This window comes from Melozone crissalis, unplaced genomic scaffold (assembly GCF_028551555.1).
Source record: "Melozone crissalis strain CALT ecotype California unplaced genomic scaffold, PUWL_Pcris_2 ptg000006l_1, whole genome shotgun sequence".
In the NCBI taxonomy this organism is placed as follows: domain Eukaryota; kingdom Metazoa; phylum Chordata; class Aves; order Passeriformes; family Passerellidae; genus Melozone; species Melozone crissalis.
In genome coordinates, this window is record NW_026535784.1 from 11,619,634 (window position 1) to 11,647,015 (window position 27,382).

The 27,382-nt window shown below is 38.0% G+C and overlaps 1 protein-coding gene across 2 annotated transcripts in view; it reads left to right on the top strand.

Moving 5' to 3' along the window:
- Positions 1-1,154: 1,154 nt before the first annotated feature.
- The window catches only part of WFS1 (wolframin ER transmembrane glycoprotein), a 33,188-nt gene continuing 6,960 nt past the window's right edge, over positions 1,155-27,382 (top strand). Inside the window, exons 1-6 of one of the 2 annotated variants that reach the window (XM_054293117.1) lie at positions 1,155-1,268; positions 3,102-3,293; positions 19,868-19,950; positions 23,848-23,992; positions 24,819-24,989; positions 25,566-25,646. In XM_054293117.1, coding sequence (XP_054149092.1) covers positions 3,107-3,293; positions 19,868-19,950; positions 23,848-23,992; positions 24,819-24,989; positions 25,566-25,646 — 667 coding nt within the window. In that variant the 5' untranslated portion in view covers positions 1,155-1,268; positions 3,102-3,106. The remainder of the gene's footprint in view (positions 1,269-3,101; positions 3,294-19,867; positions 19,951-23,847; positions 23,993-24,818; positions 24,990-25,565; positions 25,647-27,382) is intronic. The other variant, XM_054293125.1, reaches the window with a different exon arrangement.

Below are 27,382 nucleotides of genomic sequence, written 5' to 3' on the forward strand. Positions count from 1 at the left end.
AATAATATCTTGAAGGAAATGTGAACAGCAGGGGGAGCAGATTGCAGAAATTTGTCATATCAGAGTTAAGTCATACTGTCAGTCTAAGGAAACAACAGGTAACACATGGCTGGCATTGCATATTCCTGATGAAACCACATTACACTCAGACTACAAGTCATCTTCTTAAATGTGGGGTTTTTTTCAAATTTATTTTGAAGTAAACAGAAGTTTAGTCATGTTTGTTTAAACTTGTTTTGTGTAGGAAAAAAAAAAAGTCTTATGCCTTCCAAGGCAAGGAAATAACAACACTGGGGACCACATTCTTATGTGAGGATTAAAAAGAACTCAGCTGGCAGTGACCCAAAGAATTTAACTGACATTTTAAAAAAGGAAAGCATCCCATGATCTCCTGCAAACTTGGAACTTGTGAAAATCAACAAAGTAACTTATATGAATGACTGAAATTTAAACTTAATCTCCTACTTTGAATTTGTAGCTTGTTTTTTTATTGGGGTTTTAAATAGAAGCTATTCAAAGTACAATATAGGGACTTTGATTTATTTAAAGAGCTCGAAAATAAAACATATTTCTAAAACGTGCTAAGTTCACCATCATAACAGCAACAGTTACACGTAAGTTTACAGTTCGCTTCCTGCCCAGAAGCCTTCCACCTATGCGGCAGAAATGCTAAGAGATGTAGCAGCAGTAACTTGGAGGGCATTTAGAAAAAAATCAGCTACTCGGTTACCGCCCTTTTTTCCCATTCCCTTCGCTCCTGTACCGAGAAACCCCACGATAGGACGGGGAAGGTACGGTGCAGCACCGGGGCTGGCTCACACCGACCCTGCCGCCGCTGCACCGCTGGAACGGAGCTGAACCCTTAGCCCGGACCCGCCGGCCTCCGCCCGCCTCACCCGGCACCGCCTTTTTGCAGCGGCCCCGCCCCGGCACCCCTGGGCCCCCCGTGCGGGCGGTCAGCCCCCGCCCGCTGTCACCGCCCGCTGCTCCACCCCGCCTGCCCTTCGCGGCCGCCATCGCCTTCGCCTCCGCCTCCTGCCGCCGGCTCCGCCCGGCCTCGGCGGGGCCTCGCCGGAGCCCTCCCCGCGGGCGGAGGGCGGTGAGTGGCAGCGGAGAGGGGAGGAGGCCGCGGCCGATGGGCGGGGCAGCGCCGCCCCCCAGGGCTGCGGGCTGCCGGCGGAGCCCCAGTCGGCGTCCGGCGGCCTCCGGATCTGCGGGCAGGTTCGTCATCGGGGGTGCGCGGTGCTGACTTCGCCCGGTTGGGCTCGGTGAGCGTCTGGGGCGGGACCCCGCGCAGGACGGCCCGAGCTGCCGGCCCCGGTCCCCCGCTGGGGCTCCCTGGCCTTCCGGAGAGGCAGGGCCGCCCGGGCGCTCTCGGACCCCCGGGGAACGAGGCCGAGCGAGCTCCGGTGCTCCCGGCTGGGAGCGGCTGGCGGCCGTGGGTGCGGAGTCACCGCCGGCAGCGCGGAGTCACCGCCGTGGGTGCGGAGTCAGCGCCCACTGGCTTGTGAACAGCCCGGAGGAAAAGTTGGTGTTGCCCTTTGTAGGACAAGCGCAGAGTGACTTTTGGGGCGGGAGTGTTTTTGCGAGCTGGCTGATAGCGAGGTGAGCTCCTGCTCACAGCTGTGCTGGGGACGCTGTGCCGGCGCTGCCCGCTCTGGAAGGAGCCGGACCCGCCCGAGGCGCGCATCCCCCGCGGGGCGCCTCGGGCGCGGCCTGGCCGCGCTCGCCGGCCCTCGTACAAAGCACTAAGGTCAAGTTAAAACCGGAGGCACAGTAACTTTTGTGATTGTATAATGGTTAAAAATACTCACGCTAGTTTACCGGGAAGGTATTTTAATCTCTGTGTTTTCCGAGGACTGTTTGAAGGTTGAACTGAACTATGTTGGTTTATTTATAACTTGATGTAGAAACATAATACAGAAACGCATTTACTTGTATCAGTAAAATATTTTCTGGTTTAGGGAAGCCTAATTTTTGCAGCCAAGTTGTTAAATTAGCAGTAGTATGTTTGGCAGTGGAGACATTGCTAGTACTCTTAGCACCCTGTTGTGATTTTTGCGTCCTTTGAGGGGAAAAACTTGTTGGTTAAGTGGTGTCTGTGGTTTTGGCTATACTACTTTAATCTTTACAAGGACAATTTTAGGTTGGTTTTTCTGAATTAGTTCTGTGTTTATACAGAATTAAAAAATATTGTTTACTGCCAGAAATATTCTAAAATGCTCCTTGCAAATACTTAACTTCAGGAAAGTTGTTCTTAAGGAGCAAGAATTGCTATGTGTTATGCTGTGGTAGTACATGCATATCTTGCTACTTTTGTCTTGTGAAAGCCAAACTTTCAGTAGGCATTTTTATGCAAGTTTACTTATTTAGGGAACTTTTTACTATAGAGCAGAGATCCCCTCTTATTTTTGAGAGGACTTATAGTTAAAAGGCCGTCTCGTGTAAGGCCTTTGCCTCCCTGCCATTTATGATTTTTCTTTTTGAGTGGGACATAAAGGTATTTAAAGTAAGCTAATTTTGAATCATGGGCATTTAAGTTGATAATGTCTAAAAACAGCATCCTTGGTTATTTCCCATGCAGCGTTCTACATCTCCTCCTGCTTTGCCTTCTTATCACGATTCTCTGTCTCCTTATTAGGTGATGACTGTTAACCAGGCCTTTGATAAAAGTTTTTTTATTATTACAGGCTTGTCCCTAAAAAGTTTGGGGCTAGTCTTTATTTCTGGCATGGATAAGCAAAACATTAAATTCAAAGAAGAAATTTATATGCAGCATTTACGGGATTGATTATTAGTTTTAGCATTTGTTTACACTTGTAACCCTATTATTATTAGTTAGGAAAAAAAGCAGTCACTGTTCTGGCACAATGTTGTATATGTGATCAGACTCAGCTATAGCTGCTCATGCTGGGAGTTACTGAAGAATGTATAGATAAATCTTGAGGTTCCTGTGAGCCTTCTTGCCATTTTCTAGGCTTTTGTTTACCTAAATTATACAAATACATTCAGATTTCAAGTTTTTATTCATTGTAAATGAATACAAATTCACTCAGTTTTACAGTTTTCTGATAACTTTTCATTATTTTCTTCTTTGGCAGCTAAAATGAATTCAGTTCCTGATCCCACCTCAAGTCCCTCTCACCCCCAGCAGCATCTTGGAAGGTCCCAGCTAAATGCTGCTCCTGTGGCCCATAGTGGGAACAGTCAGAGACCTGGAACCGCTTCAGGAGATTCTGCAGCTTCTTCAGTTCCTGGCTACTCCCGTAGCAGGGAGAAAACAGAAAAAAAGGGTAAGTATGAAAGCAATTCTTATGCAAAATGGGCTTACACACAATAATCTCCCAATGTTTCATGTATATGTACTCCAAACTCTGTTTAAAGACACTGTAAAGTAGGAAAATAAATTTCTTCAATTTCTTTTAACCTGTTGTTGTGGAAGAGTCTTTTCTACTTCAGCTTCCTTTGTGCATATTTTTTAATTTTCCTGTCTAATTTTTCAGGTTTGTACAAAGCAATAGGAAAGAACTTTATTTGAAAAACTGGCAGGGAGATCTAATTAAATTTAGCATTACAATGTTTCAGTTGAATTTCTTTGTTTGGCTAAAACACATACTATAACTGTAGCTTTAATATGAATTCTAATGTGAATGCATAAGATACTACTGTAATGTAGACTGATGGAATAATAAATTGGTACATGAAGCCAAAATTGAAGTTAATATTAGCAGTAAGATAAGAATTTGGATTTATAGTCATGGTACACTGTGAAAGGCAGAATTATGTGGTTCTTTTCCCCCACTTGCTGTGAAACTATTGAGTTTCAAAGATTGTGGAAACTGATAGGATGAGAGTAAGGTCTTGTGCAAAATGTAGAACAAAAACCACCTGGCTCCTGTATTCACCTGCTGAGTTCCAGTTTTAATTCAGTTTGTAATCTAAAACTTGTGCAAGATGGTCTTGTGCTCAAGGTCTAACTCATCCCTTGCTCTTTAACTTTAAAATTGGACTTTTGATTGTGAAACTGCTTATGTACATGCCCTTATGTTCACAAATATAAGTCTCTCTATTGAAGACAGTAAGGCATCCAAGAGTTTAAAATTATTAAATGTGTGACTTTGTGCATGGCAAATACCAGATGCAGCTGAGCTGTGCATGTAATTCAGGCCAATATTACGGCTGTGTCAGCAAATCTATTGTTTGCATCTAATTCATAATTGACTCTTGGAACCTTCTGGGTTCCCTGTTCCCAATGAAGGGGAATTTCTTTTTGGATATCCCACTTTCTATCCTGTGTCAGTATTCAGTACCAATTTTGTCATCTAGCCCACTTGTAAAAGAATTGAGAGATTATGGAGATTTAAGACTTCTAACATTACCTACGTGGTTGCTAATTTAGAGTTAGTGCTAACATATATGTTTTCTTTCTTAATTTTCTAGTTTCTTAGTATGCTTCAACAAGGAAAGAATAGTAACTGTAATAGGAATATGGTATGAACTTATCTTGGCCTTAGTTACAGTATGATTTGAAAAAGCAATACATAGGTTTCTGTTGTTGGTGTCCACATTCATGCAAGATTCTGGAAATCAACACAATCTGTCTAGTGGTATTTTGCACATGGGTTCTGTCAGGTATTCTTTTCTTATTTTGGATATTTTCTTACTCTACACAAATGTTGGACTTTTAAAATCACACTGATTTTTATCTTAGTTCTCTTTACAGTCCTGTGTATTTGCTAATGAGCCCTAGCTATGCAGCACTGTATTAGAGATGCTGCTCATTAAAGAGGGCTTTTGAGCATTGATGTATTTCTCCTTTTCAGTTGTGACTCATTCCTGATTGCTTTAAGTCTCTTCCCATTAAAATATCATGGGTGCCTGGTGCCACTGTCATTGCCCTTCCCATACCCTTCTTAATATACTCAAGTATTTAATGCAGCAGAATGAGCTACCATTGCCATAGTGTTGTGTTGGAATCTCTTAACAGCCAAGATTTTAGTGAGTTTAGATAGAAAATGTCTTCAATAATATATAATACAGTATTTTCTTATATGGCTTATGGTTTTAGAGTTATGCTGTTTGTCATAGTGCTAACAGTTTCTAGAACTGAAAACTTTTTTAAAAGAAAGGAAGTTCTGGTCATCAGAACTTAAAAATGGGCATTTCAGTACGACTTTATTTATAAAGAACTGCAAATTAAAACTACAAATTCAAAAATGTATATATGAAAATGAGTACAAAATAGACTGATATGTCAAACATAAAATTGGCACTTCAGAAGTTCTCAAAATATTTGAACTGACATGAAGGTGTTCCTTGGAATCACCAGAGCCCTTACGATAAATAACATTTGAGTTTCTCACAGGTCTAGGAAAAGTGAAGGATTTGGACTCTCAGCCAGGGCATCTTGTGCTTGGTTGTATGAAAGGAAATATGCTCCAGCCCAGATGCTCTGGGCCGCTCTGACTTCTTTCTTAGAAGATTAAGAAGTTGGGTAATTTTCAATAGTCACTATGATTATGAAGAAGAGGACAGAAAAGACCAGCACACTAATATACGGAAAGCTCTCTCTTACTAAATATGTAGGACACTCCTCTTTGATGATGACTTAAATATCTTGCTCAAAATTTAAATTACTGTAACAAATTTAAGTTTGTATAATTTTTAATAAATCTGCTATAATTTCTGTTTAAGAAGGGGAAATGTACTGTGTATATCTCAATTATTTGGAAAGGCAGTTTCAGCTCAGGACTATCTCCCACATGCCCATGTGTCCTTCCCCCACAGAAGGTCACTGGTATACTGGGCAGCAATAGTTGAAACATTGCCCAACAGGTGGAAGGAGATCCTTCCCTTGCAGTCAGCACTGGAGTGCTTCATCCTGTTCTGGACTTCTCAGTGCATGGAGAGAGACATGGAGAGAGTTCAGCACAGGGCCACAGAGATGGTGAATGAGCTGCAGCATCTCTCCTGGGGGAGACAGCTGAGAGAGCTGGGGCTATTCAGCCTGGGGGAGAGGAGTCTCAGGGGGATCTATCAATGTGCATGAATAGCTGAAGGTGGGGTGCAAAAAGGATGGAGCCATGATCTTTCCAGAGGTCTCCAACACAAGGATCAGAGACAGCTGGCACAGACAGGAGGTTCCCTTTGACCATCAGTAAACACTTTCTTTGTTTTTCCTGCGCGGGTGACTGAGCACTGGCATAGGTTGTCCAGAGGTGATGGAGTCTGCATTGATGGAGTCTGCATCCATTGAGGTATTCAAAAACCATGTGGACACTGTCCTGGGCAGCCAACTTAGGTGGACCTGCATGAACAGAGGGGTTGCAACAGGTGACTTCCAGTGGTCCTTTCTAACCTCAACCATTTTATTAATTCTTGTAATATTCTTGACACCATATCTGTATTTCTGATCTGTCATTTTTCTTCCAGTTTTTGTTAATATACTCTGTGTTTAAGGCTATAGCATCAAAGTGAATGTTAAGTAATTTGTTTCCTGGAAGCACACATCACATCATCTATTCCTGCAGCATTATCCGTATCTTACAGTGTAATGCAACAAATTAATGAATGCCTTGGCTCTCTGTCAATAAAGCACTTAAATGCACACAATATCCTCAGCAGAACAGGTACTTCCTTTGGATCAAACTCTTATACTGCCATTTTTTTTCTTAGCAATTTTTCAGTCTCTATTCTGCTAATGTATTATTAGGTAATGTTTATCTTATTCCTTAAATAATTTCTTTCACAATGGGAGGTAATAGTGTTTTGAGAATTTATGGAGCAAATTGAATCTTGATTTAATGAAAAAATCAATCATTAAGATAATTTATAGATACAGGTTTTGTTGTGTTAAAAAAGAAAAGGAAGGCATTCCTATTTCTACTCAAAACTCTTGCATTCTGCTTATGTATGGTTTTGGTTTTCCATTCCTTGTGTATGTAGGAATGGAGAGAATGTCAATATGTCAGCTTTCCTGTATGAAAATAAATGAGAAAAAAAAATGGTTACTCTTGCAAGGATGTTCATGGACAGGGAGCTTATTAGTGAGCAAAGCATATACACTACTAATTAGGACTCCTGAAATTTTAAAGCCATGGAGTCATCAGTATTCATGTGAGCAAATTACAGGAGAGTTCATGTATAGCAAGGAAGACCAGTAGCTGCTTCCTAGTGAAGTCTTTCGAAACAGACTAAGATTCTAATCTCATAAGACACTTTTATGCCTCTCAGGTGCAAGGCCCCTCAGTTTCTGGTCCAGGTGCTACATACCCCTTTCTGGCTTCTGTGTTTCATTACTCTTTAGAATCTCCTTCCTTCAAATGCAGCCTTAAAGCAACGTGAAAAGACAGAGCTTGAGTGAAAACGCTGGAGCTCCCAACACCAAATTCTCCAAGTAGGCTTAAAAATATTATTCTTGCTAGAGAAACCATTTCCTCTCCTTACATACAGAACAGAGCTTGGAAAAAAGCACTTTCAATGTGGTGACTTAGTTAGCATGTGGGTATGCTAACTAAGCATAGTAGTGCTGCTGCTATTAATGTTTTTTGAAAGAGATGCCTGAGTCTGCAATTGAGGTAAGTGCCCTGTATTGCTGAGTTAGAAGGTAGATCTGTATATCCCAGGAGATGCTTGATTCAGATGAAAGAAAAGCAGAATTGAGAGACACTTCTCACAATACAGTCATGATTGGGTCCTTGACTGTCATTCAATTCAGCCACAGTGATAACTTGAACTGGATGACTCTCACCCCAGGTGAGCATTTATTGTGCTGGAGGTTATCTGGAAGAGTTACCATTTATTGTATTGCTTAAGTATATTCAAGCATGTAAAGTGTCTTTCGTCAAAATTGGCTGTCTGCCAGTCAGCAGGTAAAAGAGGTCATGCTAGGATACTGGAGAAGCTGGGGAAAAGATGGTAATTTTTCATATGTACATGAAAAAGATTATTACTGGTTTATTTCATCATTCATGCACATTTACTAGTCCATAAGGTTGGAAAGGAGAAATTGCAGAGCTAAGTTGCAGTGCTTGAAGAAAGGTCTCTGGTTAAAAAACTAGATGGGGTTTTTTGTCATGGTTTTGCTGTAATCTCTTGTTCTAGAATTGAGAACATATGGGAAGGTGTTTGTACAGAGAGCTTTGCAGACAGAAATCAATTTATTATATTTGGGTTTTAGATATATAGAGTTCTGTGTGTACTTAGGTTATGAAAGTTTTTTGTACCTCTAGGAAGAGAATTATTAATTGACTGACTTCAAATTTATAAATAGTTAAAAATCTTTTAAACAGTTTACAATGTATTGCAACAATTTATCACAGTGTGTCTCCAAGGCATTGCTAAATGATAGCTAAGAAATAAGGAACCTTTCTAATTTACAAATATTTTCCAAGTGTTACCTTCTTCCACTTAAGATTACAAAACCTTTGCTTCAAAGCTCTATTTTAGCACTTCTGTGTCTTTACTTTTTGGCAGTTAGCTATTACAGACTAACTCTTCAGGCAAACTGAAGTGTTTGTGCAAAGCTTGAAGAAATCTCAGAAAAACCTTTGATTATTTGAAGGGGAGGATTATGCCTTGAAGTATTAATTACTTAACAATTTATCTCTCAGTTTATTAATGCCCCTTCAAACTTTACCTTTAAATACTCAGGCTCCTAGAAAGCTCATTTGCCAGGTTTTGCTGTGGGAGAGAAAGGATTCTATCCAAACAAAAGTTAATGACTGTATTTTTTGATAAAATTTTGGGACATCATCATTGTTGGTGCAGAATAATGAAGCAGGCTTTTTTGTGTCTGCTGCTATTGTCAGTAACATGCTGGTATTTTTACCATATATGGGAGGAGGATTGAACACCCATTTATTGGAGGAAACATTCTCCATCTTTCCCTCTACCACCATTTGAAACACATTAATGGGTTTTCTGGTTGATAACAAAGATACTATTACTGCTATCAAATTTTTGACATTCATGTGATGAACCAGATTATGGAAGATACCCTAGCTTAGTCTTCATCCATTATTTTCCAGGTGGATCAATTTCCTAATCTGTTTATGATAACAAAATTTCTAGCATAGTCCCAGGGTGCTGAAAGAAAGGAGGGTAGGAAGGGAAGAGCTGTACACATATTAGTGAATTATGTAATGAAATGGGAGTGGCCCTATAAATTCTTTGGCATGAAGGACAACATTCCTTTTGTGCAAATTTAAGAATTTTATCTAGTGGTTGGAATCTTCCAATTCAGTTTCCTTCAGAAGAGATCCAGTATGTGTGTTCCACTGTGCAGACAAATCCCTGTTCCAGTACAGTAGTCAAGGAGAGATTTGGAGCTGTTGTGTTGCTGGAGGGCCCCTCGCAGCAGCAGCCCCGCTTCACTGTGAAAGTTAGAAGGTGAGACTGGGAGCAGTAAACTGGCAAGTAAAGCTAATCCTTTGAAAAGTTAATTACTAGAAATGCTTATGTCACTGGATTTGCTAAAAAGTTGGAATGTTCCTTTTTTAAGGGCCCCTCTATTTTGACAGTGAATGGACTGCTGGAGTGTCAATGTGAAGTGCTCTTAACTGCAGAATTGCTGAAATTCCATGTGCATTGTGGAGGTTGTTATGATAACTTTCTGTTCTCTGCACCTACAAAAATATGTGGGCTTGGTGAGCTCTGTGGTCTCATCTTCTCATATTGTTTTTCATTGCTTTCTCCTTTCTTTTTTTTAGTGGAAATGATTAATATTTATGATTATCAACTAAGAAAGGACAAGATGCTGATTTATTTTTAACTCTATAGTTTTGGAACTGCAAATTTATGTTAGGTTTATCCCAGCTCATCCATAAAGGATTCAATCAGAGATGCCTGCATAGGAAAAAGCAGCAGGACTGGCTCATTAGTTACATATAAAATTGTTTTAATGACTTTAAAACATCATTGTACAGTAATAGCTACACTAGAAAAATACAAATTTCAAGAATGGTTTTTCCTCCACTTTTAAAATTTATAGTTTATAATATCACTCTTTATCTTCCACCTACATGCTTTTTTTTATTGCTCTCCTGACAATTTACGTTCATTTTGTGGGGGTGCAGAAGTTGTTCCCAGTTCAATTTAATGCTATTTGATGACTTGCAATTGTGGAGTGACTGTTACCATATCTACAAATGCATTGCTCCTCCCAGAGAAAGTAGAATTGAGTCCTAGATTTGAACAGCCCTGTAAACAAATGTTACTCCCTTTTCTCCCATCACTGTCGAATGCCTGCCAAAGTATGGTAGTATAAGAACTTGGAATTGTTCTTGGGACAAGTAGAGTTGTCTTAAGATCTCACCATGGAGGTTAAAGACATAAAAAAAACATGCAATGTACTCTTAATTGTACCAAGCCCTTACTATGCAGTTAAGAATTCAGGAGGCTTCTGAATGGATGAAAGGATTCAACACTCATAGATGAGCAGCTAAGCATCCAGAGTTAATAAAACCTTTTTTCAAATCGTTGATGTTTGTTGAGCAAAGTATTTCTTCTTCTCCTCCAGTCAGTTCCTCTGTCACTATAATTGATATGTGCAAATCATGTTTATGACGTGATGCTTGATGCCAGCTTTTAAGTGGAATGTCAGTCTTTCCAGAAACTTCACTCCTACACAGTTACTGCACACAATACCACTGAGCTTTTGGAACTTGTGGAAAGTGAGTAGGAGGATTTCTCTAGAGACTCAGGCTGGCTCTCCTGAACACTGAAGGCTCAACAATACAATCCAGTGACACAAAAAAGCTGTTAGAACCTGTATTTACTGTTATAAAATGTACAGATCAAATATTCTAAAAGTACCTATTCTACCTGTGGACGAATGGAGGCAATCTGACATCTTTCACTTAGGAAATGAGCTTACATATCTTCTAACAAAAGAAATTATTTTAATTTTGCATTAATTGTTTTATGCCTTTACTCCTAAGAGTGTCTGAAATTCAAGAAAGCTTGTTTCATACTAAAAATAAAATCTGCAATAAAAAGCTGTGTGCTGTCCTTTGAAATTGTTGAATTTGTTTGATTTTTTTTATTAACTCACCAGATTTGTGGTTACAGAAAGAAGCATAAAATCCAGCGTTACACTATCAGAATTGCCACCATGCACTTCCAGAAGGAACTGGATGTATTATATAGGACACGACTCCAAGAAATACCTTGTGGGCAGATTGTGCACAAAATGTGTTGCTCTGCCTGTTTTGGTTGATATCCATGGACAGGCACCCCCATAAGCTTTCATTTTCCTACTTTTTCTTGATTATTTATTTCTTGACAAATAGACTTTGATTATTTACTTTGTAGGTACATGCATTCTTGTTGCCTGCTCCCTCTCCCATGTTATAAAGTTTCCTTCATACTAGCAAATGAGCTATTACTGACAATCCACCACAAAAGGATTTCCTATAGATAGTATATTTAATTTGTGAAAAGTGTGCAAGCAAGTTCCTTCACTCTTCTAACCTGAATTAACTGCTCCATGTTTGCGACAGGATGTTTTTCTGATGGTTCAGTCATGCTTTGGGGTTTGGGTTTTGTTGTTATTTTTTTTTTTGCTTTCTGTTTTTTTAAGTACCACAATAAAACCAGATGATTACAATACAATCCTGTCATAGTTTTGAACAGTGCAATAAGACATCTACTGACTTCATGAGAAGCTGTAACATTTTCTGACTGTGCTAGGTAAATACTGGATGAATAGAGAACAAGGCATGAAAACTGAGCCATAGGAGAAGGATTCCCTTTCAACAGTTGTCTGAGAGCCACATTCAGTCATGCAAAGCTGAAAGATGCCAGTGCCTCAAAGTAGTCTGCAAATACAGAGGTTTTGCAGGTGGGTTGTCTTCAGCAGCTGGATGCTTGGTTTGTAAGAAACCAAATGATGCTTTTTCATGTTGTTCATTTTGGGTTATTTCTACCAAAGGCGTTGAAATCTAGGGAACAGAACACATTTCAGCGCTGTTGAAAACAAACTGATGAAAAATTACTATTAAAAACTGACTGGCTTCCAGCAAACTGATTGTCTTTGTAAATATTTATGGTAATAGTTAAGGTGATGTAGGTGTTTTGGTGCACCACCCTAAATTCTGTTGGCACAGGATTCATAGCGCATTTTTGACCTTTTACTGGCTATTTCTTTTTCAGCTTAATCCAATGCTGGGTTATATAGCTGCATTTTAATTTTTTCTCTGATGAAACTTGTGGCAAAGACTGCTTTTGTGATTCTAAACTTAAATGTAGAACAGTTAGAACCTATCTGGAAGCACTACTTAAGCACTTTTATTAATACTAAGAATGGGATAAGCTTTGCATGTTGCACTTCAGAGACATATTTTTATGGAAATTCCTAAACAGAAAAAAGGTTAAGTAAAAATCTAGCTTAAAGTCTTGATAATGGAAGTCATAGAAGAGGCTTTTTCAAATACAAATAATTCTATATCTGTTTTTTCTGTGCTATATCAATCTCCACCTACACATTCATTTGTTCATCTTACCTTGTGGAGCATGGTGGGAGGAGTGGAGTTTAGCAGTGAATACAGTTTATTCATGGTAGTATCCACTCACTGTAGAAGCAAGTAATTTTCCTTGTGATTGAGACAGTACTCCCTTTCAGATTCAATTACAGTAAAGCCTTCTTGCTAAAGCAGTAAAGCGATGTATGCCTGAACCTCCAAGTAAGCACAGTGCTGTGCAATGTGACAAAGTTCAGTTCAGACATCAGTGCTCTTAATGGTATATAGAGGATTTCTTCATATGTGGGAGAAGATCTAATGTCAAAGAAGACATTCTTCACTCCCTGCTCCCACCCCAGTAATTTAGCTGGTAGAAATGCCTGGGGATGAAATCTTGTTCCATACCACTCCATCAAACATCTCAATTCCTCTGTCAGTTAATAACGTGACACTGAGGGAGATGCCTGACATCCTGTGACTTCTTATAAGTAGAAAACCCACTGAAGTTCAGTAGTGAGCTTTTGGAATAAAGCTAATGAAAACATGAAGTGCAGTTTTTCTTCCTCTGGATGCAATCCAGCTTTTTCTTACATCTGAATTAGCATGGGTGTGTTCCAGTTCAGGAAGGCTCACAGAAACTGCTTTCAATACTCAGTGCTAATAACTAGAGATTGGTAACAGGCTTTGTCAAGTTCAAGATTCTCGCTACCTTTGTCCTGAGAATCATTTACAGCACACCTGTTAGAGCCAAGGGGCTTTTTCTAAATGCAGTGCTACTGCTGTCCTTTATTTTATTCAGAATGTTCTTTAGCTACTTGCAGCATAAACATTTTTAAAAGCCTTTTTAAACTCATAGAAATATTTGGCATTGGCCAAATACTTTTAATCTGTTCATGCCCTTGAGTTCTTGTGCTAGAAAGACGCTTAGAAAGTCTCTCGATTTACCTTCTCCATTTCATTCTCCTCACTTTCTTCCCCAAGTTATAAAGCTCTGATAATAGTGTCCTATTAGCACTGAACTGTGTTTTTCATAAACCACTGCTACAACTCTAAGGTTTTACACTGAGTGATAATAGTTCAGAGCTTATCACTGGGTGCAGTGATAGAGTGCCTTCCTGGTTTGCTGCATTTCATCTAGCCTTTTATCACATAATTAGTCATTAAATCCTTCTGCTGGTTTTGCTTGACTTATTTTGTTGGTTTTTTTTCCTGAATAACACAGAATCATCAACAGATTTTGGCATCTTGGTATTAGCCCTTTTCCTTTCACTCATATAAATGTATTGAGCGATTTAGACCTTATTTTATATCCTTGTATGTCTAAACTGATAATCTTTCCCCTGGGAAAATGAAAGCTGTGTTTTTCTAATCTTCATTCCTATTCTGTTTCTTAATCTCTCACTTTTCTATGTAACCTGCATTCTAATTTGTTTAGAGGACTTAAGTGAGAAGCCTTGTTCCCTATCTTTAGAGATGTAAATAAGAGCTGGATGCCCCTGTCCAACCCAGTAGATCTATTTTTCTTAATTAGGGAAAAAATAGGTTTGTAAATGTTTTTTTGTATCCTTCTTAGTTGGAGGAGCTACTTAACCTATAAAGTTATTTATTAAATGTATTTAAAATCATATCCTGTTTTTGAATGCATAATTTTCTCAGATGTAGTTGAGGTTGTTATTGTTGTTGCTTTCTGGCCTTTTTGCTGCTCTGTTTTTTGTCTTAGTTACATTTATTCAAACAAAAGTTTAAGGAAACTACATCTGAAATTCTATACCTAAACCTAAAATTTGCAAGATCATTTGTAAGACTGCTTGGCTCACTTTGCTGGGCCACTTTGATAACAATTTTCTCCTGTGTCAACTGTCAGATCTTCTTATGGAATAGTGAAAATGGTTATGTATTTTCCTAGGTGTGTGCTCAGTGAGCTTGGAGGAGTGTTCCCACTGGATAGGACTGAAGATACTATTTTGTTGTGCATATGCTCAGCTGTTCCTGACTGTTTTCAGTCACTTCAGGAATATTTCCTGTACTATAAAATGGGAGGGCCAATCCAGAAATCTTGTTTTGTATCTTGTCATCTTGGATCCTTTATTCTTCCCAGCACATAAGTTATATCCTTCTCCTACTGCACATTCCTGTCAATTCTTTTTCTGAGCCCAAACGAATGCATGAAGTCGTGATCATATAAAGTGTGTATGGCATACAGGCTTCCTTCATACTCTTTGTGTGGGTGTTGCTTAATGCATTAATCTTTTGTTCAGTAGAGTTTCCATGAGCTTTAATATTCACTTGTAAAACCTGTAATTTCTTTTAAACTTACATATTTTGTATGAAGGCTTCATTGTTGCTTCCTGTATGAGAAGGTGCTTTCAGTTTTCCTTTTATTCTGTTCTCACTAGGTTTTCACCTTTTCATTCAAAGCACTTAGAAGTCTGCAGCTTGTGTTTGTTTAAAAAACGTATTTGTTGTGTATGATAGCATGACTGTCATAGGGCTGGCCTCCAATAACTGTGTAAACAAATAAAACCTCAAGCTCAAAAGGCATAAGAAATTGTGATCCTTTAAAATACCTTTTTCTTTTCTTAGTTATTCCTTGTTCATGGTCTTTAACCTCTTGCTTAATCTGGAATTCAGGGGCTGTAGCTGTGACCTAAGAAGAAAGCTGTGTGCACCTGGCCAGGGGTGATATTAGCAGGCAAGGGGCTAAAACTCCCCTGAGCTGAGTAAATCCACTGCTGAGAGCTTTAATGTGTTTGTGTTGGTAGGAAAGTAAATCGACAAACACTTTTATTATTCAGCATGCACTCTATTGATTCTTTCTGCCTGAAATAACTTCAGTAGACTTTTTGGAAGGAAGGCAGTGATTCTTAGTGGTTAGAAGAGCACTGAGAAAATTGAGGGTGTCTATCTGATGGGTGTGTGTGTATGATCCACTTTGTGTGCCCATATATACAACTAAAAATCTTCCTTTATGTGAAAGGACTATTATGTGCCTTTAAAGATTTCAGAATTCAAGAATGGAAGTGTCACACGCAATGTCACTTAAAATACTGAGATTTTGGAAGCAGTGTTTGTCTAAAATGTGTGTAAAAGATTTTGTTGAGTATGTGATCAGACACTTTGCAGCAAGCCAGCCAACTCCAGTGATGCTCACATGATGTGATTCAGTTGTGTATGTTAAGGGTGTTAAAATTGTTGGGAATCTATTGCATCTATTACTGATTTGTATTAGAATACTGGGAAGGGAATCTTGTGTCAACCCCAGTTTACTTTATTTGTCTTTAAAGTCTTTTGCATTGAACATATTTCTTATCCAGATTGTGTAAGTCCATTCTTCAAAACTTTGTATGAATGTTGAAGAGTTGTTGGGTTTTAGTCTTCAATATAGTCCAAAGATGAGGTTTAGATAAGTTATTTAATCTTTAACCTGTAATGGCATCTCCCTTTTGTGATTTAAAATTTTGACCATTGGTATTTTACAATCTCATTTGGACTAATCCCCTACTGTGAATTGACTGCCTTTGTCAATTAAATGGTTAAATTTCAGGGGTAAGGGACAATAATTGCATCCCAGCAAAGTTTTTAAGAAACTGAAATGTTTCCTTTTCCTATTTCTAATCAAAACCTAGCAGAAACAGTAAAAATGCCTGCCTGTGACAGAATGAATGCTAAATTCCCATTTGAGCTTACTGCAACAAAGCTGGAATCTTACTTTATACGGTCAATGTGACAAGTAATGTGTAAAGCTTCAAAAAGTAAGTAGCTGTCTTTCTGTACCATGATTACATGAATGCAGCAATGTATGATCTGCATCTGCATCATACTTTGCAGATCACAAATAATTTTTTTCCATTTTTTTTAATGAAACAGAAAAATTAAAGTGTGCAGTGTCATTTTATATCTTAAACCTAATAAGAATAAAAAATCCAAAACAAATAAAATTTTATTAATAATGTTATTGTTACAATATCTGTTAACTAGTTTGTGTTGAATGATCTGTCTCTAGGAAAGCAGAACTAACTATATTGGGAACTGATTTATAGAGCAGCCTGATGATGAGCTAAGCTTTACACATTCCTGAGTTCTTAGTGGCTGAGTTGGAACTACAGAAAATATTAAGTACTAACCACCCTTCTACACCCCTGGTCTTAATTTCTTTTATTTATTATGTGCTGTCTTAAACTTTTCTGCTTTCTCTCGCCTGCTTTCATTTGAACATTTGAATGGCTGTAGTGCTTGTGAGCCTTGAATGACTGATAGACTTCATTGGCTTGCATTAACACACTTGACACAAAACAGCTAGTGAAGTCAATTTTAATTGTCATAAAATATATATTAAGTCTTGCAAGTTGAGTGTTCCTGTCTTGTGGAAATTTTTATATTCAAGACATAGTTAAATTTGACATTTAAAAGGTATGAGTTCTAAGCAAAGCTGAAAAATAAAAGCTTCCACTGACAGCATTTCCATTGCACTACTCTTATGTGGGAGGAATACACAAGATATTTTCTGACTAAAAACATGCTTAAGAACAAGAGTGATAAGTTACAGTCATCACTTCTTATGATATTGTTATGTGGCATGCATATACTCTTGTGTAGTTGTTTGTTCAGTGCTGAGCTGAATTGCAACAATGTGTTGGCCATCCTTGTTCTAAACCACACCTTGACTGTGCTTTGGACCTTTTACCATCAGAGACTGACTGGTATACCCCATGAAAAAGTAGGTTGATAATGGCAGCCGTGAAACTAGAGTCATTCATGCTTGGCCTGTTTAATTATCCTCTTTCGTAAGCAGAGGAAAAAACATTGCTGGTTACATGAACTGCATATACTAAGATATTCTAAATTTGATCTCCACAGTGTGTTCATCCACCTTTACCCTACAACTACAGAATCAACCCACAGGCATATTTTTAATTAACTATCTGTTATTTATGTTCATAGGTCACGTGCAAGTACATAGAATTGATAATTGGGTGGGAGAGATTGGGCAGTAGGTTGAAAATAACTGCAGAAAGTGTTTCTTTCCCCTGGCAGTCAGCTCTGTTAGAACAAACAAGTTCAACTAGTTTACTGCAACCTTTTTGTTTTTCTCATTCAAGGAGGCAGTTCACCATACGGCTGCACATATTTAATTTTTTCTTTTCTCCCCCCATCTTTGCAAATACCGTTATGTACATGTTAATCTGCAATGTAATTGCAATAAAGTAACTATAGCCTGGTGTTGTAAAACTTTCCCATTTTGTTTCTTCAGCTTTCTTTTGAAGTAGGTTTTCTTCGAACACATTCTACTGAGCAAAAAGAGCTAAAAGGGCTCAGAGCTGTGCCCTGCTCTTGTGTGTGTCAAGTGGATGGAAAGGAGGAGACTTTGCCATATAAGCTGCCAGACAACTGCCTTTCTTTTTAGAGCTTTTATCAGTTTAGCAAACTGCTTTCTGTAGTTTGTTGTTTTTCTTATGTGTGTAAATTCCACTTTATCATTTAACACTGACTAGGAGGCACGAATGGTGCCTCCTATATTATCCAGAATATCACTGAAATATCTGTGGGGTTTTCAACATGTAGAAAACCCTGAACAGAAAAAACAAAAGGCATTCCTAAGTCCTCTAGCACAGAAATTTTGATGCAAAAGGGTTTAATGAATTTGAAAGCACAAGAGGAAACAAGAAAAGTACTGCCTTGCCCAGCTTGTTTCATTTGAGTGGGGTAGGTAGATAAATATTTTGTTTCTTTCAAACACTGTGCTTTTTCCTGTAACTTCCTGTTTATTGTGAGCAGAGAGCCCCTGAGTGATGTTTGCTGGTGTTAATGGTGCCATCTGGAAAACAGGCTTCTGACTTGTTTAGAGTTCAAATTACCTTGGTTATATATCAGGGCAAGGAGATTAGGTAGTTAATTTTGCTGGGATGATGTTTGCCTATTTTACAATAATATTTTTACAGCTTTTTGAAAAGACCAAGTACTAAATGAAAATTATTTTTCATTATGTGCCTTGTTTAGCCAGACAACATGTTATAATCTGGCATTAGAACTTTTCCAAGTAGAACTTGGCAGACAAAACTGTGGCATGGTGAAGAAGAAATCTTACTTCTTTATTTGCTCTTGTTAAATACATCTGTTTTAATTAAAGTGTTGGCTTGTAGCCTGTTCTTCTTTAAAAATGGTCCCAGTACCAGGGGTGTTAAAGAATGCAAGTGACCCTGTTGTTGAGGAGATCATGTGGGATGGGGTTGATTTCTTCCTTCCTGTCATTTCATGAAGAAGAGCTGGTAGTGCCTGGCCCCTGAGCTGGCAGGGCTCACATTGCTGTGCCCCAGTCAGGCAGGCACTCTGACTTCAGTGGTGCCTGAAAGTCACTTTCCTACACCTGGAAACTGCTTCCCAAGCACACTTTTCATGCTGCCACTGCCCTCAGGATGTAGCTACAAAGTGCCACAGAGTGTTTGTGTGGAGTAATGTCAGTAGGGGTCAGACTTTGGTGCTTAGTGTGGAATTAGGGTCTGCCTTTCTAACTATAATTTTAGATTGCTTGGTTAGTAAAGCTGTAACTCTGAGTCAGTGGTCAGTTGTCCATTCTGACCCAACTTAAAACATGCAAGTTGTATTGATTTTTCTCTTTAAAATTTTTCCAAACTAATTTATGAGAAATCATCTCATAAAAGAGTAGCAGTCCTGGCCTTCATCAGCTTTGCTATTAACTAATTCTTTATTCATCAAGTAGCACGCAGCATGATGTTGTTTTCAAATACTGGTTATCAGATAAAGCTCTCAAGTTTTTCATTATGATTGACTGGTGGAGCAGTATGATGCTTTTGAAGGAAACCAATTGTTTAAGTTTGTAGGTGTTCAGTAGATGGGAAAGAAATAAAATACAAGGTCCAGTGTGGAGAAAAATTTAAAAAAACAAGGTTTAACAGTGTAATTGTTGTTAGTTTTTTTATGTTCTAGAGCCTGGGGGACTGAGCTTTCAAATACACTGTTTTAAAGGCTGATTAATTTTTCAAAATCCTAGAAAAGGTTCCAGTGCTAAAGAGATTGACAGGTGAAAGACTGAATAGATATCAGCAAAAGAATAGTAATAGTACAAAAGCTGATCCATATTACATGTTCCACATGTGCTCATTTATTGTAAGGAATATTCTATTGAGAAAAAAAATTTTGTGGAAGTAAATGAGAAACTGTAAACTGTGGCATCCTGTGGCATGTAGCAAATAACAAGGGTAAATATGCTGAAGTACAATACTGAGATGGAGAGTCAATATTGTAATAATTTAATTTCCACTGTTCTTGAAAACCCTTATGTTGGATTTTTGAGTTATGATCATTTAATTCTTCAACCACATACAGCAACAATTTTAAAAATACTTTAAACTATTGCAACTAAACAATTTTCTTTATCTAATTTATAGAGGGCATGAAGGAAGAACCTGAAGTGCTCTTTGAAGACCTGCTTGAGAGGGCCAAAGCTGGAGAGCCAAAAGCACAAACAGAGGTAATTATATAATTATATATGGTTTTTGTCCAGTCTTCTTTGCTCTTCATTCCAAAAATAGCACTGCCTGCTGCAGAACTATTATCTCTTCCTCAGCTGAACTGTGTCTGCTTAGATGCTAAACTGTTCAAAGGAAGGTGATGCCAGATGGTTTCTCTGCCTTGAGAGAGGCTGCTTCCTTGAGAGTGTGAGTGGCTTCAGGTCCAACTCTTTAGCATGGAAAAGGTACAGACCTGATTTTGCTTTTCTTTTTGTTAAAGAAGCATGTGGAGAGCTGTGCAGACAGGGACTGCTGAATGCTGTTGGTTCAGCACTACACTGTATACAAAGATACCAGGGATCTTAGGCTGCACTCTGGAGAAAGCTGCCATTGGGCTGCTTTAGCAGGGACAGAGGTTGGTTGTTGATGTTTTGCTCATATATCATTTCTCTGTTGAATTACACATTTTAGAAAAGAACCCCCATGTTTATTGAAATCTTTTACTTATTTAATGGCAGGTAAAATTGAATTAATAGTATCAGTTCTGTCCTGTATTTGTTAGCACTTCAGGTTTTCCCTCAGGTTTTAGAAAAATTGTACCAGTTTTCCACTGCATTCTATTGCCTGGTATAGTGGTCTAGTATAAATAGCTTAACATTTTCTGGAAGGATTTTAATTTGTGTTTAACCTGGTTAGTGTTTTACTTGAGCATTCTTTTCAAAATTCAGCTTTGATGCTAAATAGGAATGGTTGCAGTCTCCTACATGCTCATTGGTGGTTTGGATTTTTCCCCAAGAATACCCACTCCTATTGTAAATAAAAATCAGAGGTGAGGGTGGGAAAATAATTCTTTTAAAGCTGGTAAAAAAAAAAAAAAAAAAAAAGGCCTTGCTGGCTTGTTCTCCATCCCTTATCAACTTGTTTGAGGGGCAAGCTGACCTTGGAGTTGTAACCTGAGATAGTAACAAATTCCTCACTTTGAAACAGCTGGTGGCTTTGTGGAGGATGAAACATTATCCTTGAGGGAACCATTGCTGTAAAATCCATCTTTTGGCTCTATTCCTCCACATGTAAGAAAGCAAAGTCCATAATATTCTTTCAGGCTATAATTTCCAGTTGAGTAAGAATACTCAGAAATACTTTCATAATCTAGTCTGTGATGCATACATATGTATATATAAATGATGGGGGTTTTCTCCTTCACTATTAATTCCACTTTCATTCTCTTCCTTTATCTCTATAACTGTGTACATTTTCTACTCCCACACAATAATAGGGTTCTTACCATAAAAAGATACAGCACACAATTTTTCTTCGGTATGCACTCAGGATGAATTGACTGCCTGAAATGGATCCTAAAATACAGTAATTTCTTTTTTTTATGCAGTCACATTTCTTGTTACTTGTGGAGAGGGAATTAGCTTTTTGTTTTTAAAACCCAAAAAGAAATTTATTTCTTCTCTATGGTTGAATACATTCCTTTAGAATCAATTAGAAAAATGTATTTTAATTTCTCACATTTGTAGGAGCATGAATGAGATGCTGAGATGCCACTTTTGTGCTGTTTGTTAACCACTACACAAGTCAAACACAAGAAATCAGCTGGTTCAATGGCTTGTAGTTATTTTATTATTCTGTGTTTATTCAAAAATAATTCTGCAATGCCTGTGGAAATAAATGCACTCTGAGTGGCTGTCAACATGAATTACTGTAACTATATATATATATATTTAAATTGAGAAATAACTGTATGGCAGTTGCATAAATGAAACACCCACAGCAGGAATTCTGTAATGGAGAAAAGGCAGTTCTCTGTCTTTAACCAGAGGATGTCTGCAAGGGGACATCTTGCTTGAGATGACCACCTCACTTAGCAAAGCCAGAGATGGGAGCAACCTTCAGACAAGTACAGTGTGAGTGTCTGTGTTAAGCTGTTACCAAGTCTGACTTTATTTCACACTCTCAGCTCATGAGAAAGAGAGAATCCCAGACTACTTAAATGACAGATTTGAGGTTAACACTGTTCCCCATCCATTCTTTCTCCTTTGACTGCTACAGGCCAGAGCTTTGCAGCCATTTTCAGGTGGTTTGATGTAGGAGCATTGCTGCTAGAACCACAGACAAGCCAAAAAGAATTTCAGACATAAAACAGGTTATGCTATCATTTTGCTTGTGCTATGTGCCTTCTGTGCTATGACTAGTCACACAAACTGTTAGTTGATGTTGCAATACATGTTTCTGTATCTAAAAGGTCCTTAGAAACTTAAGAGCTGTGTGATTAAGTGTTGCTACTCTTGAGGTTTTGCTCAAAATCTCAATGGCTATAAATATAAACCTGCTTAAGAAACAGCTGTTCTTGTCAGATGGATGTTATTTGCCATGTAACTTGTTCAAGCAATTCCTTTCTGAAATAAATAGCTGTAGGTACATCTGCAGTTGAATGACAGATTGCCATGCAATTGCTGAAAGATTTTTTTTTTTTTTTTTGTCTCGTACACTCTTGGTGTGCACCTCCCATTGAACTCAGGCATGACTTTGTAATCAATGTTTGGATTATCTAGTCCAATTTTCTCCTTATTTCTGTATAGTTTTGGATAGCTTCACTGTATGTACTATGGATTTAATGTCTACCCAATAACTCTCTGTGTGGAAGTTGTTGAAACACTCACTGAAGTGTATGAAACCACATAAATGGCTGGAGAAATAAACTTTAGTGGAAGAAGAAAGACCTTTCTGTCTTATATGATATTATATATAGTGTATGTGTGTGTATATATATATGTGTATATACATATACACACATTTATATATATATATAATTATTATATCTATTATATCACTGCATTTAATCTACATAAGGGAAACGTGATTTATTAATCTTTCAACAGTATTTCTTTAGTCACCTTTAGTGGCTGTAACAAATGCTGCAGTAACAAATGAAAGTTTCAGAGAACCTTTCAAACAGGGTTTTTTGTTCCAGCAGATAATATTGTGGATTTTAAAAGCTATTAAGGTATTGCATTAATTGCTTCTAGAATGTAGCTGAATGAAGTAACATTACAGAGAGAGGGGGGAGTGCAGTGAGCCAAGCAAAAACATTTTCCACATTCTTGAGGTATGCAGATAAAATGTCCAGTAGTTCTGATAATTTTCTGCCATTTCACTTCTTAAGGCCTTGTCTTGTGATAAGCAGAAGAGTTTCATACTGTTGCATAAATATATTTACTAGTACATTTTCATATATTTTAATTTTTAGAAGGAAGAAAAAGGGTGGTGGTTTTTTCTTACCTGTAAAACAGTAATATAGACACCTGCTTGGTAATTTCTGTAATCCTGAATAGGAGAATTTTTATAAGCTTTTTCACTGGATTTGTTTGATGCTTAAGCAGTATTAGTTTTATTTCATTCACCAAATAATCATGAGTTTGCTTTGATCTTTAGTGACTGAACTGGAGTGAGTCAGGGATTGCCCTTCTTGAAGCCTGCTTCCATGCCAAGGCCTTGTCAATAGCTTCATCTGAATTTCTGATTATATTACACTTACTCTGTCTCTAAAAGGAAACTAGCAGTATTGTCTGGTCGCTGTTGTAGGAGGAAAAGAATTCAAGAAAACTTTAAACACTCTGAGCTTCACTTGATTCTGCCAGATGCCTGAACACCAACAGCAACTGATTCACTGACCTGGCCAAATGTGTTGCAATTCCTTCTTGCTTCAAGTTCTTCCAGATCTTTCCAATCAGAAGATCAGCTTACAACTATGTTCTTTAGTGCTAGGAGCAAATGTTTTGACCTTTTGTTCAGAGAGAATTTATCTTAGCTGAGTTCTAGGGGGTGAGAAGGAAGAAGGGAGAAAGACATAAAGACAAAGTAGAGTATATTTCAGTAATTGAAGCAATTTTGTTTCCTATTTATTATAGGTGGGGAAGCACTTCCTGAAATTAGCGGAAGAGGAGGATGAAGAACTCAACAATTGTAGTGCAGTTGACTGGTTCATCCTTGCTGCTAAGCAAGGTCGAAGAGAAGCTGTCAAACTCTTGCGTAGATGCCTGGAAGACAGAAGAGGTATGGGCTCTCTGAGGCTGCCTGCTTGCACTTCCCACATTACCTGAAACAATATTGTACTCCTTTTAACTCTGAAAAGAGTGGTTAAGGTATGATGGAAATTATCATGGCAAAATGGCGTGAGCAGTTGCTAACAGACTGTTCCAACAGGTAATTTAAAAACCACTAATTATCAATACTGCTTATTAAAGCATTTTTGTTAGTTATTTGCTTGAATTTCTTCATGAAATCCATGCATGTTCCTCTCGTCCTAACCTTTCATGGAAGCTGCTTTTCTTTGACTCTGAGGAGCATATGTAACCACACACCAGCTACATATCTGTTGTTGTTTCATTCTTTTACCCCCCTCCAACCTCTCTTCTAATCGGTCTTGTTCACTGTCTTCTCCCACTTTAAGATTCTCATCTTCCTTCATGTTACTTCTCATGCTTGGAATGGTCTCTTCTGGTCCACCAACTATCTGAACTCTTATGAAGGGGGAAAAAACCCAACAAAACAAAAAAGAAAACCAACTTTTATTCAGTTCTTGGTGCCCTTGCATGTCACCCATGCCTGTCTGCACTACCTTTTGCCTGATCCACTGTGCTTCAAAAGTTGAAGCAAGACATAGTATAATGCATGTCTTGCACATCTTTGAAGTACAGTTTAAACCTAGATTTTGATAAGAATGGACACAGAAGGACATTTGAGTAATTTACTTGGTGGTCAGAATGTGACTGAAACTTGAGAAGTTTCAGACTAAACTGAGAAAAATAAATTGTGAGAAAATCTATCATTTCTGCATGGGTGTGGGATGAGTGTGTAATGTATATTTTCTTTTCTTGAGGCATAACTTCTGAGAATGAGGAAGAAGTGAAAAAGCTGACATCTGAGACTGACTTGGAGAGGGCTGTTCGAAAAGCTGCCTTGGTCATGTATTGGAAATTAAATCCAAAAAAGAAGAAGCAATTAGCTGTTTCTGAGCTACTGGAAAATGTTGGACAAGTTGACAATGAAGGTTTGTTCATGAATTGAATTATGGTATTGTATTTTTACAAACTTATAGGCACAGTACAGCTCGAAACCTAAAGAGCTTTATGAACAATCAGGAATGAGATAATAATAAATGTACAATCTACTTAAGATAATGTAACTCTCTCAAAGACTAACTCTCTTTTAATAACTATACTCTCTTGCTGTAGGACCAACACTTGCTGTAGGTTGTGGGTCATTGAGCACTTGTTCAATTGATCATATATTTAAAATATATTTATTTATCACTCATTGTCTTTGGAAAATAGATATTTTATGGCTCTTCTCTATTTGATTTTTTTTCTCTAACAGTCGTCTTGATGATACCTCACTAGATGTTTCAATTTACAGATTCAGTCTTCAAGACATTGTGCCACTACAGCACTAAATGTTAGCTGTGGCAGTCCTGTTTCTTTTTCTAGTACAGTAACGGGAATATAGAAAACTAGCCACTTGTAATCTGTTTCTCTGTAAGTTTGTCTTTTCCTTACTTTGTGGAAATATCATTCCCCAGATGTTTGATCACTTTAATTGACTGATTTGACTTCTGTTATTGAAACAGATGGTGAGAAGCAGCCTGGCCCAGTCCCAAAGTCCGTGCAGAAGCAGAGAAGGATGCTGGAGCGATTGGTGAACAGTGAATGTGAGTGCATGCTGCTGCTTTCAGCCTTGGCCAGGGATTTTAGTTTCTAGTTTGCTTTGGTAAACAATTTTGTGTTGCCAGAGTAAGAATGTATAGAAGGTTTGGATTGCTGATAGTGTCAGTTTATTCTGTGTGGAAAACAAATAACTGATCTGCATGTGAACTCACAGAAGACATCATCATTGCAGTCAACTACTAAAGGCAGTTTGCCTGTCATTCGTTATTTTCATATTCTTGCCCTTTCAGCACTCAAAATGCTATTCAGCAAAGAAAATTCTCACCTTCAATATTTTTTTACTTTAGTTCTAAATGCAGTAGTGTTTCTGATTACAGTGAGGGAATGAATTATGCACCAATTTAGTGCAGACAGATCCTTCATTCTATTTGCCTTGCTTCCGTTTGCTCTTCCCTTATAATTAATATTTGTCTTTTCATATTTGTTCAATGAATGAATTAGGAAAGATGCACCAAGATACTTCTTTCATTATTTACAGCAGCTTAATTCATGTATTGTGAAGAATTAAACCCCTTAACACACACAGGGTCAGATTTGTAGACCTAAGTCTGTGAGTTTTGTAAGGTTTGATGAAGTGGGAATTGGAAATTAAAGTTCTTAGTCTGGCATAACTGTAAGAAATACTGATGTGCTTTTGGGCTTTTAGGAGGAAAGTGTTATATTAAGAAAATGAATTATCAACAATGCAGCATGTGTAGTTTTTCAAGAATAATATTTAACATAACGTTCAATTACTCATTGTCAGGAAAACCTTGATTTCTTGAAATGCACTAAGTCATATGGAATAGGTCCTGTGCAGTCTAGATCCATACTTGAAGAGCAGTTTTAAATGTCACACAGCATGTTATTTACTAATACATGTGTAGTTAAGATTATGTGGAACAGAAGCGTCGTACATGGAATAGGGAGTCAGATCTGGAGCTTTGGAGGTTTAAACTCCTTGAAAGATCAGATTTACATTTCGTTAGGTAAATTTGGCCTTTACCTTCAAGGATTGTGTTTGTTACAAAATAGCACTCCTAAGAAGAGTATTTTAGTTTTCATTAGCTTTCACAGAAGTAAAAGAGCAACAGGAGCACACACCTGTGTGAGAATAAGGGATTAAGGGATGTGAGAAATAATATTTTGGAAAGCAAGCTTGTGGTCCTATCAAACCTTCTGTGAGACTATGTCAGCTATTTTTGTGACTTATCTGCCACTTTTGGCAAGGTAGAAGTAGTCCTTCAGGGACAAGACTGTTGAATTTCATTGTCCAGTCATTGTATCATAATGCAGACGTATTTGGGTTCATAGGAGCTGTGTTGCATTGGGGTTCTTTCCACCCCTTTAGGTGAACTGGCATGTGCTGCTACAAGTGAGTGCACAGCAAGTCATTTTGTTCTGGATTCTTCAGTAATTCAGAGTTATCAGTAAAGGAACCGGAAAATATAAATTTATTTTTTAAGGCTTAAATTGCAGATAAAATAGCAGGGCAGTAAATGAACCTATATGTAAGTGTAGGCAGAAATTGATGTGAATTGATTCCTTTTCCTAGGATGGATGGGGGAGGCAGGGAAATTTGTCATAAATATTATAGGTAAAAGTTATGTTAAATTAGGGTATAGTTCAATTATATTGTATTAATTATGTTATCATAATTGTATTATGTTAAGAGTGGGGGGGGTAATTAGAACGTTCTAGGAGAAGGGTCCAGGGTTTGGTGGAAGGGCGGTCTGGCGGG